The 15,419-nt window shown below is 35.7% G+C and overlaps 4 protein-coding genes across 4 annotated transcripts; 2 read left to right on the forward strand and 2 right to left on the reverse strand.

Annotated features, from left to right (window-relative positions):
* Positions 1-1,423: 1,423 nt before the first annotated feature.
* Positions 1,424-3,573, reverse strand: LOC125830802 (60S ribosomal protein L37-2). The gene is made up of 4 exons (XM_049509979.1): positions 3,356-3,573; positions 2,973-3,108; positions 2,757-2,858; positions 1,424-1,662 (listed from the first exon to the last, which is right to left on the reverse strand). The coding sequence occupies exons 1-4, from the start codon at positions 3,356-3,358 to the stop codon at positions 1,619-1,621; spliced, it is 285 nt and encodes a 94-aa protein (XP_049365936.1). The 5' UTR covers positions 3,359-3,573; the 3' UTR covers positions 1,424-1,618.
* Positions 3,574-4,580: 1,007 nt separating this feature from the next.
* LOC125829142 (uncharacterized) lies at positions 4,581-9,381 on the forward strand. The gene is made up of 9 exons (XM_049508400.1): positions 4,581-4,766; positions 5,086-5,721; positions 5,839-5,936; positions 6,427-6,780; positions 6,931-7,224; positions 7,313-7,564; positions 7,655-7,876; positions 8,107-8,677; positions 8,968-9,381. Exons 1-9 carry the CDS (start codon positions 4,643-4,645, stop codon positions 9,183-9,185), a joined length of 2,769 nt encoding a protein of 922 aa, XP_049364357.1. The 5' UTR covers positions 4,581-4,642; the 3' UTR covers positions 9,186-9,381.
* Positions 9,382-10,601: 1,220 nt separating this feature from the next.
* On the forward strand, positions 10,602-11,352 carry LOC125829166 (uncharacterized). Its single transcript, XM_049508419.1, has one exon. The coding sequence runs from the start codon at positions 10,642-10,644 to the stop codon at positions 11,188-11,190; it is 549 nt and encodes a 182-aa protein (XP_049364376.1). The 5' UTR covers positions 10,602-10,641; the 3' UTR covers positions 11,191-11,352.
* Positions 11,353-11,788: 436 nt separating this feature from the next.
* Positions 11,789-15,097, reverse strand: LOC125829155 (mitochondrial arginine transporter BAC2). The gene is made up of 2 exons (XM_049508409.1): positions 14,697-15,097; positions 11,789-12,711 (listed from the first exon to the last, which is right to left on the reverse strand). The coding sequence occupies exons 1-2, from the start codon at positions 14,928-14,930 to the stop codon at positions 11,998-12,000; spliced, it is 948 nt and encodes a 315-aa protein (XP_049364366.1). The 5' UTR covers positions 14,931-15,097; the 3' UTR covers positions 11,789-11,997.
* Positions 15,098-15,419: the final 322 nt, after the last annotated feature.

Here is a 15,419-nt window from a genome sequence, read left to right on the forward strand (position 1 = left end):
AGTAAAAATGATTTTATTTATTTATGTTTGCTTAGTGAACGCAAAGTATCACTCCAGGGTGGTAGGGATGGGGACATGGGGTTATGGTGTTGAAGGGTGAAAAGGAAACGATCCGTGTGAATTGTCACTTATAAAATTTATTTTTCTTAGAAGAAATTATTTTATTCATATTAAGGAATTAGTTTTCTTAGCCAACCAAATACGAGAAAATTGGAACGAATCATCTAATGCTATGGAGGTTATTTCTTTATTTTCTAGGCTATGATATCCGGTAATCGTACTCAGAACTTTTGCTATAATGTGAATTACTTATCCCATTCAGTCATGATTTCTCTATTTACTTGTTAATCAATTAATTATGTGTGATCCTAAACTAGTTGAGATTGATTATGATTTATGACTTCTAATGAGGATCATCTATTTTCATTAAGAGGATTCGTACTCACATAAGCATGTTTTGTGGTTGACTATATAAAGATTAAAATTATTATAAACTTGATAAATTACATAGAAAAAAGAAGAGTTATTTATCATTAAATTTACGCGGTTCAGTTGGTAAGTTGTATCTCTCAAGGTGGCCTGAGGAATATTTCATTTTTACAAGGTAGAGGTAAATGTCATGGCCTGGCCGTTACCCCTTTGCTACTGCGACTTCTTTCATTTAACAATTTTACAAGACTATTGAGCTTCTAGATGCCTTACAATGAAGAAGCCCCGGTCCCTTCTTCAACCCAGTTCGGTGCACTCAACACCAACTAGCAAGATTGTGTGCATTTCTAACATCAAATGTAGAAATTATTTACTCGCACCATGAGGGAAATATAGACATTTTTCACTGAAAATCATTTGAAAAAAACAAGTGTCATGAGAGGTAATTAGTGAATAACTCAAATCACACTGTAGCCTAAAGTTAGTTCAGTTCACCTACAACTCCAAAAACACACATCGCTGTAACTTCATTTTCTGGAAAACAAGAAAACTTACAAGAATAAAGGAGACGAGATCAGAGAGAAATTTCTTTTATCATGAGAATAATTTCCAATACTACTTTGTATTCAATGTAGATCCCTTCCGCGCAATATGCCAGACTGTTTTTCTTTTCATTGTTTCAGTAACCAAGAAACGCAAGACTTCAGAGGCAGACATCTGAATTCATACTACAAGCTGAACTAATCATCTATGCAAACATTTAACTGGTAAGATCACCATACTAAGACCCAAATCAGGTTAAATTAGAATAAAAGAACGGGCACATTGGGTGTCATTATTCATACAGCAACAGATTTGAAATAAGCAAGTTGAACAACCTCAAGGTAACACTAAAATGAATGGAATCATTTCATACAGCAACAGATTCAAAATGAGCAATTTGAACAACCACAAGGTAACATAAAAACTAGACAGGCAGATCAGATCCAATAAGTTATGGAAGTCTCAAGATCCCTTCTTTATAAAAATGCCAAGTTGGAATACATACTTTGAAAATTTTAAGCACATTAATCTTTCAAAGGGCAATAAAACCTAAAGATAGAAGGTCCCAAAATTTTACTTGCTCTAAATCTTGAAATATCAAAATGAAGCTACCACTAATAGCCTCTCAAGTAACTGTCTAAAGGCCTCAAGCAGAAGCTACTCCCTTCTTCCTTGGAGCTGCTTCAGTACCTGGAAGAACAAGAGTTTAAAGTTTATTATTTATCTCATACTAGTTAGTACCAGATATTCTTGATCATCAATTGGCAATGTCTAAACAAACATAGTCAAGCTAAACAAAGGAACAATCACACTGAATTATAGATGTGCATCTTTCAAGCTCAACTAAATGCATACTCAACCTAAAACACCAATAAGCATTGGCTAAGTATGACATAAAACAATTTTCGGGAAAAATATTGTGTGAAAACCGTTTTATCTTGAAAATTAACTTACTAGAACTATTTTAAGCATTTGGTTTTGGTTTCTTGGAACTAATTATAGACACTTGGGGTTGTTTGATAGCTGGTTTGGAGGTTAGTTATACATATATTAAATCTTGCATAAGTAATAGTACGTTTGGTAACTGGTTAGTAGGTAAGGTTTTCATGTTTAAAACTAATATGATGTTTAGTTTCAAATTTATAAATCCACATAACAAATATATGCACAAGTTATGAAGGAATCTATGTATTATATTATGGAAGATAGAAGGCGTAATAAGTAATACATAACTAAATACCTATATAAAATAACACATAAATTCCTTCATAACTCTAACCAACTACCCAACCTCCCCTTAGTTTTCTATAGAACAAGGATGCAATATGCAACATCATTCAAGGTAAAAGGGTAGTCACAGCATGTACTATAATGCAGGGTACCTCACTCATACAAAGTGGAAGACAATGTACAACAATAGCATTTATTACTCTCATCAATCCCTGGTTATGTGACACTCTTTTCTTTCTATAAAGGAAACAAATTGACAACTTTCTATCTTTAAACTTCTTAAACTTGGTGCTCAATTAAACAACTTAACATAAATATTGGTCTAGGCAAGTATATGGATATCTGTAAAGTAAAATGACTTTTGTCTATAACTAGAGGAAGTAAGCTCTCATTTTAGAAGTAAACAATCACTGAAAAATGATTACATAAATCCTATAAACAATTTTCACCATACCAAAGGCACACTCAATCCTAAATAAAATGTAAATTAGCAAATCTTAAAATGCAGAAACAAAAGAACTTCCAAAAATAAAGATAAGCTATAATATGTATACCTTCTCTGAAATTGGTCTTGAACCTGCGAGGGACGTTACGAAGATACCTCATGCGGCCAGTTCCAGTTGTCTTTCTGCGAATAGCCTTCACACTCCAGTTGTCTGTAAATCATTCATTCAGAAGAGCATGTAAAAAAAGAGAGTACAACTCCTATCAGAGGATTGATATTCTGATATAATGTATAATATCAAAAGTGAAAGGATTATAAGTATTACATGTCCTTTTACGGGCAGCAGGGTAAGCACAAGCAGAGCAACGGCTCTTCTGGAGATGGAAGCTCCGTCTTCCACACCTCACACATAGTGTGTGGGTCTTGTTCCTCCTCTTACCGAAGCTTCCTGTTCCCTTACCCTATATAGTAAAATCCACACATTCACTTATAGATCACCTTTTGCAAACTTACAAAAACATATGCACCACTTTTCAATAATAAGAACCACTTTTTGATATGTGCAGGTCATTCTTCAATGTTCAGTGTAGTTCTTTTCAATTTTAATTTTCGAACCATTTCGTGATTTGTGATTTGTCCCAATTCGCTGAGGAAAACGAAAACGTATACGTTAACAGGAAAGATGATGAAAGGGTTAGCTTCACTTACCATTACGCTACAGTTGCAGAAACCCTAGCGACCTCCTCCTGAGCTTTCTCAACTGAGAACTGCGGCGATCTAGGCAGTGCTTATAGTTTGGTAGTGAAGGAAGAAGGCTTTTAGGGTTGTGCCTGCAGTGATAATGGGCTTAAATTGGGCCCAAAGTAATTGGACTAAATCAATATATTCAACCTTTTCGGTAGAATTAGCATTCACTGGCAACATTTTGGTCTTGCCTTTGAAAAATAGCCTCTTTGTGTGGGATTTTAAATTTCATTCTGGCTTAATCACCACTCTGGTTCTTTTTTCGGTATACCTGTACCTCTTTAAACCCACCCCTACTATAGTCAACCACTTACATCTCAAAGTTAGGGAGTGAGATTTTAGGTTTCATTAGGGTAGATCGAAGACCAATTCAATTTCGATTAAATTTTTTTTTTTTTATCACGATTATGAGGTCTTCCATTCTCAATTAAAGAAAAGAATTTATCATAACTATAAATGATACATCTCATCTATATCCTCTTCACATGTCTAAACCATCTCAATTTTGCTTCCCTCGTCTTGTACTCAACAGAAGTCACTCCCATCTTGGCATGGTATGATTTTGTTTCTAATCATATCCCTCTTGTCACACATTCATTTGAACATCCTTATCTCTATTAGCTTCATCTTCTAAATGTGGATGTTTTTGACCGGTTAACACTTTGCCTCATACAACACTTTGTAGAACTTACATTTTAAACTTACACATTCTTACCACATGGTACCCCAAAGACGAGCCACCATTTCATACACCCCGCTCCAATGACGTGTGACATCTTTATCAATCTCTCTGTCTTTTTGAATTATGAACCTATGATACTTAAAACTTCCTCTCTTGTGTATGGCAAAGTTCAACATACTTTGAAAAAGTTTGTGCACATGTTCATAAGCGTTCTTACGTAACCAAGTTAATTAATCATTTAAAATATGTCTCCTCCTTTGATTATGCACATCATCATCAATTGAACAATGCATGAAATTTTACAACTTATGAAGATTAAAATGTATAACTAAAGGATGTGATATACTTCTTTTAAGTCGATAAACTTATTTACGTAATAATAAGTACTAAAGAAAACATAATTACCTCCCTCAAGAGAGAAAAGGAAAAAAAAGAAAGAACATACGGAGCACAACTAAGCGCGGGAAAGACAACTGCTGCAAACACCGGCACACTTTTATGAAGTTGTGCGAGAAACAGAAGAAAGAAGAAAACCCTAGTCCCTTTGAACTTCAATTTTGTTTTCAGAGATGGAAGAGAGAAGGGAATTTCCGGCATTTCCGTACGAACCCTATTCCATTCAGCTTGATTTCATGAACGCCCTTTACCAATCCCTCAATAAAGGCGGCGTTGCCATGCTCGAAAGCCCCACTGGTATATATCTTCACCACTTTCTTATAGAAATGTAAAAAACTATGGTTATATATAACTCACATTGATGCTAATTTAGAATCCTATTCAGAGTAGTTACTGTTTAAGTATTATATATAGAGGTTGTTTAGTTAACTTTTTCCATTCCACACATAGAAAGGGCCTATTGTAGCATGAGTATAGAGGGTACATAGTCGACCACATCTAGTTTGGGATTAAAGTTTATTAGTTGTTTTTGTATGGTTTGGGTTAAAATCAGTGGAAGACTTCCACTCTGCCTCTCTTAAATTCACTCAATTGGGTTTTTTGAACCGTTATTCAGGGACTGGTAAAACGCTTAGTATAATTTGCAGTGCTCTTCAATGGCTTGTAGATAAAAAGCAACATCAGAAAACCCAGATGGATTCTTCTTCGAATTTAAGTGGGAAACAGGAAGATCAGTTGGGGGTTGATGATGAACCAGATTGGATGAGGGACTTTGTCATTAATAAAGATACCAAATCCCCTGAGAAGAAGACGAAGGAAAAGATGCAAATGGGGTTCAACAAAAAAATTGATAGGAAAGGAAAAAGGGACAATGTGAGAGATTTAACTACTAACGGGGGTGGGAAGGATGAAGCTACTGACACTGAAAAGGTAAAGAATTTACTGACAAAACATGAGGTTGAGGGAATGGATGAAGAGGAGTTTTTGGTTGAAGAGTATGAGAGTGAAGATGAAAATGGAGGGCGATTGAAAAGAAAGGGTGGTGGGGTGCTGGTTAATTCCTCGAGTGAGGAAGAAAAAGATGAAGATAACATGGAAGATGAAGAGGATGAGGCTAGACCCAAGATTTACTTCTGTAGCCGGACACATTCACAGCTTTCACAGTTTGTAAAGGAGTTAAGGAAGACTAAATTTGTGGATGAAGTAAAGGTTGTATGCTTAGGATCTAGGAAGAATTTCTGCATTAATAAAGGTACTCAAGATAGACTCGAGCTTGTTCTTTTGTAAGTAAAAAATTGCAATCTTGTTGAAATTTTTCAGAAAACATTTCTAATGCTAATATCTTGGGATCCGTTGGTTTCCATTTCAGATGTGTTGAAGTTAGGCAGCTCCACTCAGATAAATGAGAAATGTTTGGAACTTCAAAAAAGTAAGAAGAAGGAAATTTCTAAAATATCAAAGACAAAGGTATGCCTAGCTGGACTCTCAACCAGTTTCTATTGGCATATGCAAGTATTCTAGTTAACATATAGATGGTAAAAGAACCATTACCCGACTAAGTGTATAAATGTGTTGATAGGTAGCTGTTGTATACTAAGCAAGACATCTTACACGTCATCTCTGGCATAACCTGAACTAGAGATCTATTCTGCTAGTATCAAAATGTAATTCCTCTCATACTTTTCCCATTTTAGTAGATTATAACATGAAGTTAGAAACCTTTTTTAAAAAATGACATAATTTTACGCTGCAATTGGATGTTCACTGGGAATTGTGATGCCAATGCTGCTCAGAAACACGTTCTAATAGAATCAGCGTGATGTAATCCTTATATGAATATGTGACTTATTATTTTATGGAAGTCATAGACTATGTATTTGTTTAGATTGAGCTTATGATAAATAGTTTTATGCTCCAAATTAGAACCTCTTAACTTCATTTACTAACTTATATGCAGAACATCAGAGCTTGTGGCAGAGCGGGAAGGTCCAAGACTTCCCTAGGATGCCCAATGCTTAGGAATCACAAAAGAGGAAAAGAATTCCGAAGCGAGGTTTCTCAACAAGGGCCCTTGGATATTGAGGATCTTGTTCAGATTGGAAATGACTTAAAAACTTGCCCTTACTATGGCTCAAGAAGCATGGTCCACACAGCAGATCTTGTGGTTCTTCCTTATCAATCGCTTCTTTCAAAATCATCGCGTGAATCACTTGGTTTAAGTTTAAAAGATAGTGTTCTTGTCATAGATGAAGCTCATAATTTAGCTGATTCTCTCATCAGCATGTACAACGCAAAAATTACACTGTCACAGGTAAAGAAAATTTTCTAATCATTGCCATCAGACACGCACAACCATCCCATCTGGCACTACCCAGCACTTTAATATTCTTTTCTTTGTGTTTTACTTCCTAGTATTTCACATTGAAGAAACATCCAATTAATGGATCTGCTTCATTTTCAGTTGGAACTTGTGCATTCGCACTTGGAGAGTTACTTCATACGCTTTCGCAATCTGTTAGGGCCAGGCAACCAAAGATATATTCAAATAATGATGGTCCTTACTCGGGCTTTTCTACAAGTTTTGCGTAATGAGAATTGTCAAAGCACCTTTGACCCCCTTTGTAATGCTGAGGGAAGTGAAAGTGGCTTTGAGTCATCCACGGCGATAAACGAGTTTCTATTTGCCCTCAATATTGACAACATAAATCTGTATAAGCTCTTGTTGTATATAGAAGAAAGCAATATTATGCACAAGGTATATAATTTCTGACTCTTTACTAGTTGTTCATCTATCTCTATCCCTCTTTAATATCGTTTAGTTTTGAAGACCTTTGAGCTCTCAGGTATGTGGATATGGACATAAATTAGCACTCTCAGTAGAAGTTTCAGGATTGAAAAATGACAATCAAAGCAGTCATGATGAAAGTGCATTATCTGGTTTCCAAGCATTAGTTAACATGTTATTGTCACTGACAAATAAAGATGGTGATGGAAGAATAATAATATCAAGGCCAAGGCCAAGGCCAAAATGCTCAATGCAACAAGGAGGGTATTTGAAATATGTCATGCTCACAGGAGAAAAGATATTTTCTGAGGTTTGCTAGAAACTTCATCTTTTTACATTCCAAAGTTCCCTTGCAAAGGCGTTTATGGAAAACCATTTGGTTCTGCACTACTACTTGCAGATCTTGAATCAAGCTCATGCTGTCATATTGGCTGGTGGGACTTTGCAACCTATAGAGGAAACAAAAGAGCGCCTGTTTCCTTGGTTACCACCGGATCAGTTGCATTTCTTTTCCTGTGGTCATATCATCCCATCTGCAAACATTCTACCAATTGTTGTTCCTCAGGGGCCTTCTGGCCGCTCCTTTGATTTTAGTTACAGCGCCAGAAGCTCATCAGTCATGGTATGCAAAGTCTTCCATCATATATGCCTGTTTTAAGTAAAGAATTCCACAAGTGAATTCTCCTATTGTCTGTGAATGTGCTACATGAATACTGCATTCATTTATGTTTTCCCAGCAAATTCCAGATTTCCAGTTTCACTTAATTAGAAGTTGTTGCTTTGACATTCAGTTAGAATATTACCCTAAAGTACACTACTGAATCTGACATACTCATGAACCTATATTGGCAGATACAAGAACTAGGGCTTTTGGTCTCCAATTTGGTAAACGTAGTTCCTGAAGGCATGGTTCTTTTCTTCTCATCATTTGACTACGAAGGCCAGGTCTATGATGCATGGAAGGAGTCGGGCATCATTGGAAGAATTATGAAAAAGAAGCGCATATTTAGAGAACCTAGAAGAAGTACAGATGTGGAAACTGTTTTGAAGGAATACAAGGAAACAATTGATGAACTGTCCCATAGAAGTTCTAAGCGGGATCCCGAATCAAGAAATGGTGCAATTCTCCTTGCTATTGTGGGTGGGAAAGTATCAGAAGGTATCAACTTCAGCGATGGAATGGGTCGATGCATAGTCATGGTTGGATTGCCCTATCCTAGTCCTGCTGACATCGAGTTGATGGAGAGGATTAAACATATTGAAGGATTTGATACTTCTAGTGGTAAGAACACCAAATTTCAGGCTGAAAGGAGCTGGTATAATGGAGATGCTCAAGCTGGGCTTGACATCCTAAAAAGCTGCAAGCATAGAGGGAAGCAGTATTATGAGAATCTTTGCATGAAAGCTGTGAATCAATCAATTGGTGAGTGCTGTATCCAACTTGTCTTTGGATAAACATTTATGCATGGACTAGAACCAAAAAAAAATTATGAAAAGGTTCTCTTTCAACTATTTCCCCCCCTGTTAACTAAGATCTCAGAGACTTTCCTTTACTCCTAGAAACCCTCCAGCTAGCTGCAATATAGATATCTTGATCCTTAAATATAACTTAATCTTTGATATAATGAACAACCACTTTCAATAGTCCTTTAGCTTATTCATATGCTTTATGTGGATTTTCATATTCCAGTGCTTTTCAATCATCTGCTGTAGGTAGAGCAATTCGGCATATTAACGACTATGCTGCCATCCTATTAGTTGATAAACGCTATACATATGATCCTTCTGAAAGAAGCTCCTCACACTCAACCAACAAGCTCCCCCAGTGGATTAAAGGTCGTCTTGTTTCTGGAACAAAGAATTATGGAGAACTCCAGAGGCTGCTGCATCAATTCTTCAAGCTCCACAAAGGCAAAGAGGACAACCAGTAAGAGGTCATGGCCAAATCTGCAGACCTCATGAAGAATGTATTGAGGCACTGGTTGTTTATGTTAATAGGTTGTGGGTTTAAACAGGGATGAACCTTTTGTATCAACTAAAATTGATGCACTAATTTTGGGATGTACAGCAATGATAAATTATATATTGAATTAATCTGCCAAATCATTTTCATGATTGTTATATATGTTTAACTGAATTCCCGTGTGCACTGATCAAAATTGGTCTGCACTTTGCTTATTGTTGTTGTATGATATCCGCAGCTTTACTGCCAAACTCGTGAACCTTCTAATTATCAGTGTAACAAAAGATACAGAGTAAAATTATTGCAATTTTGTGATTCAGCTGTAGTCATGACTTACAAAACTGCTGTAGTTTTCCTCAAACAGATTACAGAGAAGAAGAGGTTTCCTTCACCCACTTCATTAACCACTAGGTCCCAGTCCTCAGGTCAAAAATTCCAGCGGAAGCAAAAACTATCAGGGGAGTTCTTTCTATTTGTACAAGTCTTGGTGGACACATTAACATACATCATACATGTGCTAGTTAGTGGGAGGTAGTAGGTACTTTGTGGAATTAGTCGAGATGCATACAAGTTGATGCGGACGCCACAATTATTAATAAAAAGGAGGTTTCCTTCAGCAGAGGTATTAAGACGAGGCTCATCTCTTTTCCGTCAGTTTTGGCCTCTTATCCTACTCAACCAACATTATACCAATCCTTTTATAGATTGGGTCCCAAAAGACTGCTCTTTAATTTAAAAAAAAGCACTTGATACAATTGATACAGACAGTACTTATTACTCGATTAAAGGGAAATTATGGCCTTATTTCATGTATTACTTGGGGCCCAGTTGTCTCAAACTGTACTGAATGTAATTTAGGTATGCTTAATTATAGGTAATAATCACTTTAAGCATCCTCCAACTCACTGATCAACTTTCCCTTTTTCTTTATAATGAATGCTGCAACACTTTCAGCAGCATTATAGTCAAAAGAATATCACGCAAATAGAAAAGATATATTAGGATGAGGCCGCTCCTCGGAGACAAAGGGTCCGAATTTCTAAATCGAAAAAATATCAGGTGATTTCTTCTAATTTAATTATCTAAACCTTAGTAGATAGAGAGTTATTCGAAATCTTGTTGGTGAGAGGTAGCATGTACTCGGAGTACATAAGTCGAAGCACACAAGTTGGCCAAAATATCATAGCATGTACTCAGAGTACACTAGTCGAAGTGCACACAAGTTGGCCAAAATATCAAAAGGGAAAGATATATTGGGGAACACAATTAAAGCAAGGAAGTCAAGAGAAAAAAGAAGAAGAGAATGCCCTTGTCCCCATCACTTTCATCAGTACATGTTGAAAACTATTTGGACATCTAAAACTTAAGGAGGGAAACAAGTTGCATTATCTCTTGATAAGAAGATAGAGAAAGATAAAAGCCACATGGGGATGTTGTACAGAAAGCCACAAATGCTCCTTAAGAAAACCTTTCAAAAGACCAAGAACCTCTTCCTCAAAACATTACATAATCTCAATTTATTTCTCTTTAAAAGTCATCACAAGTTACCTAAAGTTTGTCACTTCAATCCCTTCTTCTCTCGTAGCAACCGAATTCCAAACAGCATTATTCAAGAATTGGATGATTTCTACAGAGACTTTCCTCAACAATGGGAATGTAGTAACCAAAACGAAGTTCCACAGAGAAAGAGTATTCGCGAAGAATCAGTAAACAACACAATGAAAGAACAGAAAGAAAAAATGGAAGATGCATTCCTTCGAAACACAAGTAAAGGTGAGGTATTAGTACAGAAGATGAAGGAACTAGAGATGATGGATGAGGAAGATTTGGATCAAATGATGGACATAAAAGAAGTTCTCTACTATTACTCTTACCTAAAATGTCCAGTTTACCTTGACATTGTTGACAGGTATTTCATGGACATGTATAATGAGTTATCACTTCCACAGACATTCATCAATGTCAACAGTTAAATGTGAAGTCTTGGTCCTATTAAGCTCTAGAAACTACAGAGAAAATGTCTGCTTATTAATGAAAGTTTTCGAGCTTAGCTAACTTCTTTATGTCTGTTAATTGCCATGCCATGGACTTCTATATTGAAAATTTTCAGAAAACCTTATTAGATCTGAGTTAATCACGCAACTAGTAGTTATTATCTCAGAAAATTGGAATCAAGAAGAAAAGTGACTTTCTGAGTTGGCAACTATTAATTGAATGACCATATGAGGAATCAACCTTATTCGATCTGTATTTCTTGAGCAGGTTTCTTTACAATGTCAAGTAAGTTATTTGACACTATAAGTATAATTCATCCTTAATATTTTGGCTGTAATTTGTTTCAAGAAGTGTCAATACAGCAGAGCGATTAATGATCTTTACCATCTGCAAACCTAAAGAGAAATTGCAACACATTTCTGTCCTTTATGCTGCTAAATAAACATCTAAGAGCATTTAAATTTCATAAAAAGAAAGAAAATAAGGCCCATGGCGGACGTATGTCTAATTGAAGAGATCAAGAAGGCTATCTCAACACCTATAATGGCTGAAGCCTGAATTGAGCATTTTGTTGAACCTTTGGAGTATACTACATAAATGAAAGCTACATTTCACAGAAAGTGACACAAAATATTATAATCTTGGATGTTAAACCATGTCCACAGGAAGTGCAGTTGATAAGAAAAGACTGATATTACATTTCAGTTTGAGGTATAAACCATACAATTGCTATAATGAATAATATAAAATGAGACAACACAACTCAATGACTACTTACTCCTGTATTATAATGCATTTTCAGTTTGAATATTCGCGTGAACTTTATTGTTGTTGTTGATGAAAAGGCACCTTATGGCAGTTTCATAGGCAGTGAATATAGCCCCATTCACTACAAATGCTCTGGCAATTGCAGTTCCCAAACCTCGCCAGAGCACGTTGTATCCCTCGTGTTTCACACTTCTCCTGAAGCAATCAACAATGCCAGTATATCTCAATGGTGTAGATTGTGACTGAGCTTGGAATCGAGTTTTAATAACATCCAGCGGATAGCAGCATATCCAGCTAGCTACTCCTGCAAGACCACCTGCTATAAGCATTGTTCTAAAGCTCTCTTGACCATTCTTACGACACCCTGGATGAAGTTGCTCTCTTACATACTCGTATGTCCAGAAATATAAGCCGTGAGCTGGTGCATCTCTGAGAACTGTAATTGTTAATCCGCGATAAATTCCCCTCCATCCTTCTTGTCTGAATATGTTTCTTGCCACATCAGTTGGACCCTTACAACTAGTCATTTGATTTTTGTTATCCAGGATGTTTCTCTGTTGCAACTGCAGTCGAATTTTCACAAGTTCGACAGGAGTGAGCATTAGGCTTTGTAATGCTCCTGTTCCAAATCCACCTAAGGCCACTCCTTTGTAGGAGGGTGGATCACTGGCTGGAACATTCCTGTCAAATGCCCGCGATAGCATTGCATAAATCTGAAATACCATGGCATTCTGCAATAGCAAAGAAACTATATTACATATTGTAGAAATTACTTAAGTTCAGGGATTATTAGACTCTATATCGATTAGTCTTACAAACAAGAACAACAATGAATGACATGTCTCAAGTTGAAGATTTTCTCAGGTTCATATGTAGCGAATTTGTACCAATCTATAACTGTAGCAGCTAATTAGCTAAAGTTGCAAAAAAAATAAAATACTATCAAATTATGCATGAAATGCAATTTTAAGCCTAATAGTGTATGTTCTCGTGAGAAGTGAATAATACTCCAGTTGACAGCCCATCTTTACTTATATATTATATTTTTACCTTAATACGATGTTTGTTTTGATTATAACTTTATTTTTGGTGCAATCGAATGTTACCTTTTTCTCTCCTCATCTTGCTCTTATTATTTGTTTAGTAGTCCTATTTTACCTTCTTTTTTTTGGCAATTAAACTTATTTTATTACCAAAAGTGTTAACATTCAGTACAAATGTGTATTGGTGTGGGTACCAAACAGTGAACACAACTAACAATCGTTTCTCCAAAGACTACATTTCTACGAAAAAGTCTAGGTATAGTGATCTAGTCCTACTAGTTTGTTTGTAAGCTTATGGTTCGAAGATACTCTTTGGAAAATCTCTTGCACTATTCTTTTGGTTACCATGTGTGGATTGCTGGACTTAGCCTGGAAGACCCGATTATTCCTTTCCATCCAGATGTAGTAAACTGCAGCTGCAATGCTCATTCGAAAGATAACTTGACTCAATACCCCACTACATAAGACACACTGTTGGTTATCTATGACACCCAGTTCATTAACCTATCCTTGGTATGTAGCATGTTCAGTATAGCTAATGTTATTATGAATATCCATTTAGCTGCGCCCGGTTGTTGATAGAGTATTGTTGAATATTTGTAGGTCTGTTTCTTGAATCCATAGAGCTTGTAGGTCCTATTTTACCTTTTATCCTACTCTTTCTAACTTTACTCCGTATTTTTTTTTTATATAATTAGTTTATCCTTCATATTGTTGGTGCATGACATTATGAAACGACAAGAAATAATATAATCTATACATACATTATATTTATCCAAACAATACAATACGATACGATACACTATTAACACTACGTAATAACCATCTAAACAGAATGGGTGATGTGGGGAAAATGGTTTATAATAAAATAAAGTTTCAGTGCTCATACCATTTGAGAATGTCTATCCTTTTCCTTCTAGAATAACTAATTACTAGTTAATTCCCTTATTTTGTTCCACAAACGGCTATGAATCACCAATGCATGAATATTTGATGACTAAGACTCCATCACAAATGAAAGTCAACAAACAATTAGTACTATAAAACATTAACAAATTAATAATAGGAAACAAGTGATTATATTTATTTATTTATTTATTTATGTAGGAGACTCGTGGTCTCTAAATTCTAATATTTATTACTTTTATTATTATCATTATTATTGTTAAGCAAGCTTAATTTGGTATTAGTTCCGTGAACGTAAAAAATTCCATTTGAGGACCCCAAAGTCTCTATCTCTCTTTGTTTTGGTAGGTATACAAAATATAACCATTACATGTGCACTTATCTCCACGTAATACCCATCTCAATCCTTTACGATGTTTGCCTTTTGTGACTGTGACAGTTTTTTGCAAGAAATTTTTTGACTCCTCATCTTCGGCGAGAAACAGAGCAGGTGATACGCAACCAAGCTAGAATTTCAATTTTATGGATTCTGAACATGATTTGAATATAATCTACTGAGTTTGATCGAACCCACCTGCTCCACCTCTGATGACAGGCCTAACTAAGAAAAACTCCGATTAACATATATGAATAAACATCCATATATGTGTGGATTTTAAATTTATGAATTCCTACCACCAATCCAATTTAATATACAAAAAATAACTATACACAATTTGTGAAGCACATGAACCCGTAATTACTGCGGAGTAAAAGCAAAGAATGACCTGAAATGTGACGGAAGCGAGAGGAGCAGCCATGCCTCTGTAGAGAGCCAGGGGACCTTCAGTGGCGGCAACATGGCGGAGAATGTTGAAAGCAGAGCCAGGCGTACAACTCTGTTGACGGACTCTAATGGTATCAAGAGGATAACCAGATACGATACCTGCAATTCCTCCCAATCCGCCAGCCACAAATTCTTTTCCCCAACTACTTGCTAGAAACTCTGGCCAGAAATCCATATTTTTATTTATAATAATTCCCCCAATAAAAAATCTTCAATTTTATAACCGTTTCTTCTCTCTGAAACTGAATTAGATTATCCAGTTGTAATTTCGCCTAACTCTTATCTAACACTAGCTAAAATGTGACGTGATTAAATTTTTCTCCTTTTTTTTGTATTTTCTAAAAGCAGACGATGATGAAGTAATAAATTAAATTTGATATTGGGACTCTTTATGATTATAGTCTGCATCTTTTTGTTTGCTTCTTATAGAGGAGCAACTGTGCACTGCAGTGCCATAAATTTTGTTTTTTATTTGGTATTCGGTTACTTCAATATTCATATCGAAATTCAACTAATTCAAATTTCGGATTTGCTTCTGATTCAGTTCAGTATTCATATTGATATTCGATTAATTCAAATTTTTGTTGTGCCTAAGGTTCCTATTTGCAATAAATTTTAAAGTGGTAGAAAATAAATTATAATCACAAATAAAATATATTAAAAA

Source organism: Solanum verrucosum, unplaced genomic scaffold (genome assembly GCF_900185275.1).
Source record: "Solanum verrucosum unplaced genomic scaffold, falcon-dt-bn FXZP01000102.1, whole genome shotgun sequence".
NCBI lineage: Eukaryota > Viridiplantae > Streptophyta > Magnoliopsida > Solanales > Solanaceae > Solanum > Solanum verrucosum.

Bases quoted from the DNA above. Each gene is read 5' to 3' on its own strand.
- LOC125829155 (XM_049508409.1), bottom strand. From the start codon at position 14,930: ATGGATTTCTGGCCAGAGTTTCTAGCAAGTAGTTGGGGAAAAGAATTT. The intron at 12,712-14,696 runs GTCATTCTTTGC...TTGCTATTGCAG, and splicing joins TCGCTTCCGTCACATTTCAG to AATGCCATGGTATTTCAGAT.
- LOC125829142 (XM_049508400.1), top strand. From the start codon at position 4,643: ATGGAAGAGAGAAGGGAATTTCCGGCATTTCCGTACGAACCCTATTCC. The intron at 5,722-5,838 runs GTACTCAAGATA...TTTCCATTTCAG, and splicing joins GAATTTCTGCATTAATAAAG to ATGTGTTGAAGTTAGGCAGC. The intron at 5,937-6,426 runs GTATGCCTAGCT...ACTTATATGCAG, and splicing joins CTAAAATATCAAAGACAAAG to AACATCAGAGCTTGTGGCAG.
- LOC125829166 (XM_049508419.1), top strand. From the start codon at position 10,642: ATGGGGATGTTGTACAGAAAGCCACAAATGCTCCTTAAGAAAACCTTT.
- LOC125830802 (XM_049509979.1), bottom strand. The intron at 2,859-2,972 runs GTAATACTTATA...AATGATTTACAG, and splicing joins TGCTGCCCGTAAAAGGACAT to ACAACTGGAGTGTGAAGGCT. The intron at 1,663-2,756 runs GTATACATATTA...TTGTTCTTCCAG, and splicing joins CAAGACCAATTTCAGAGAAG to GTACTGAAGCAGCTCCAAGG.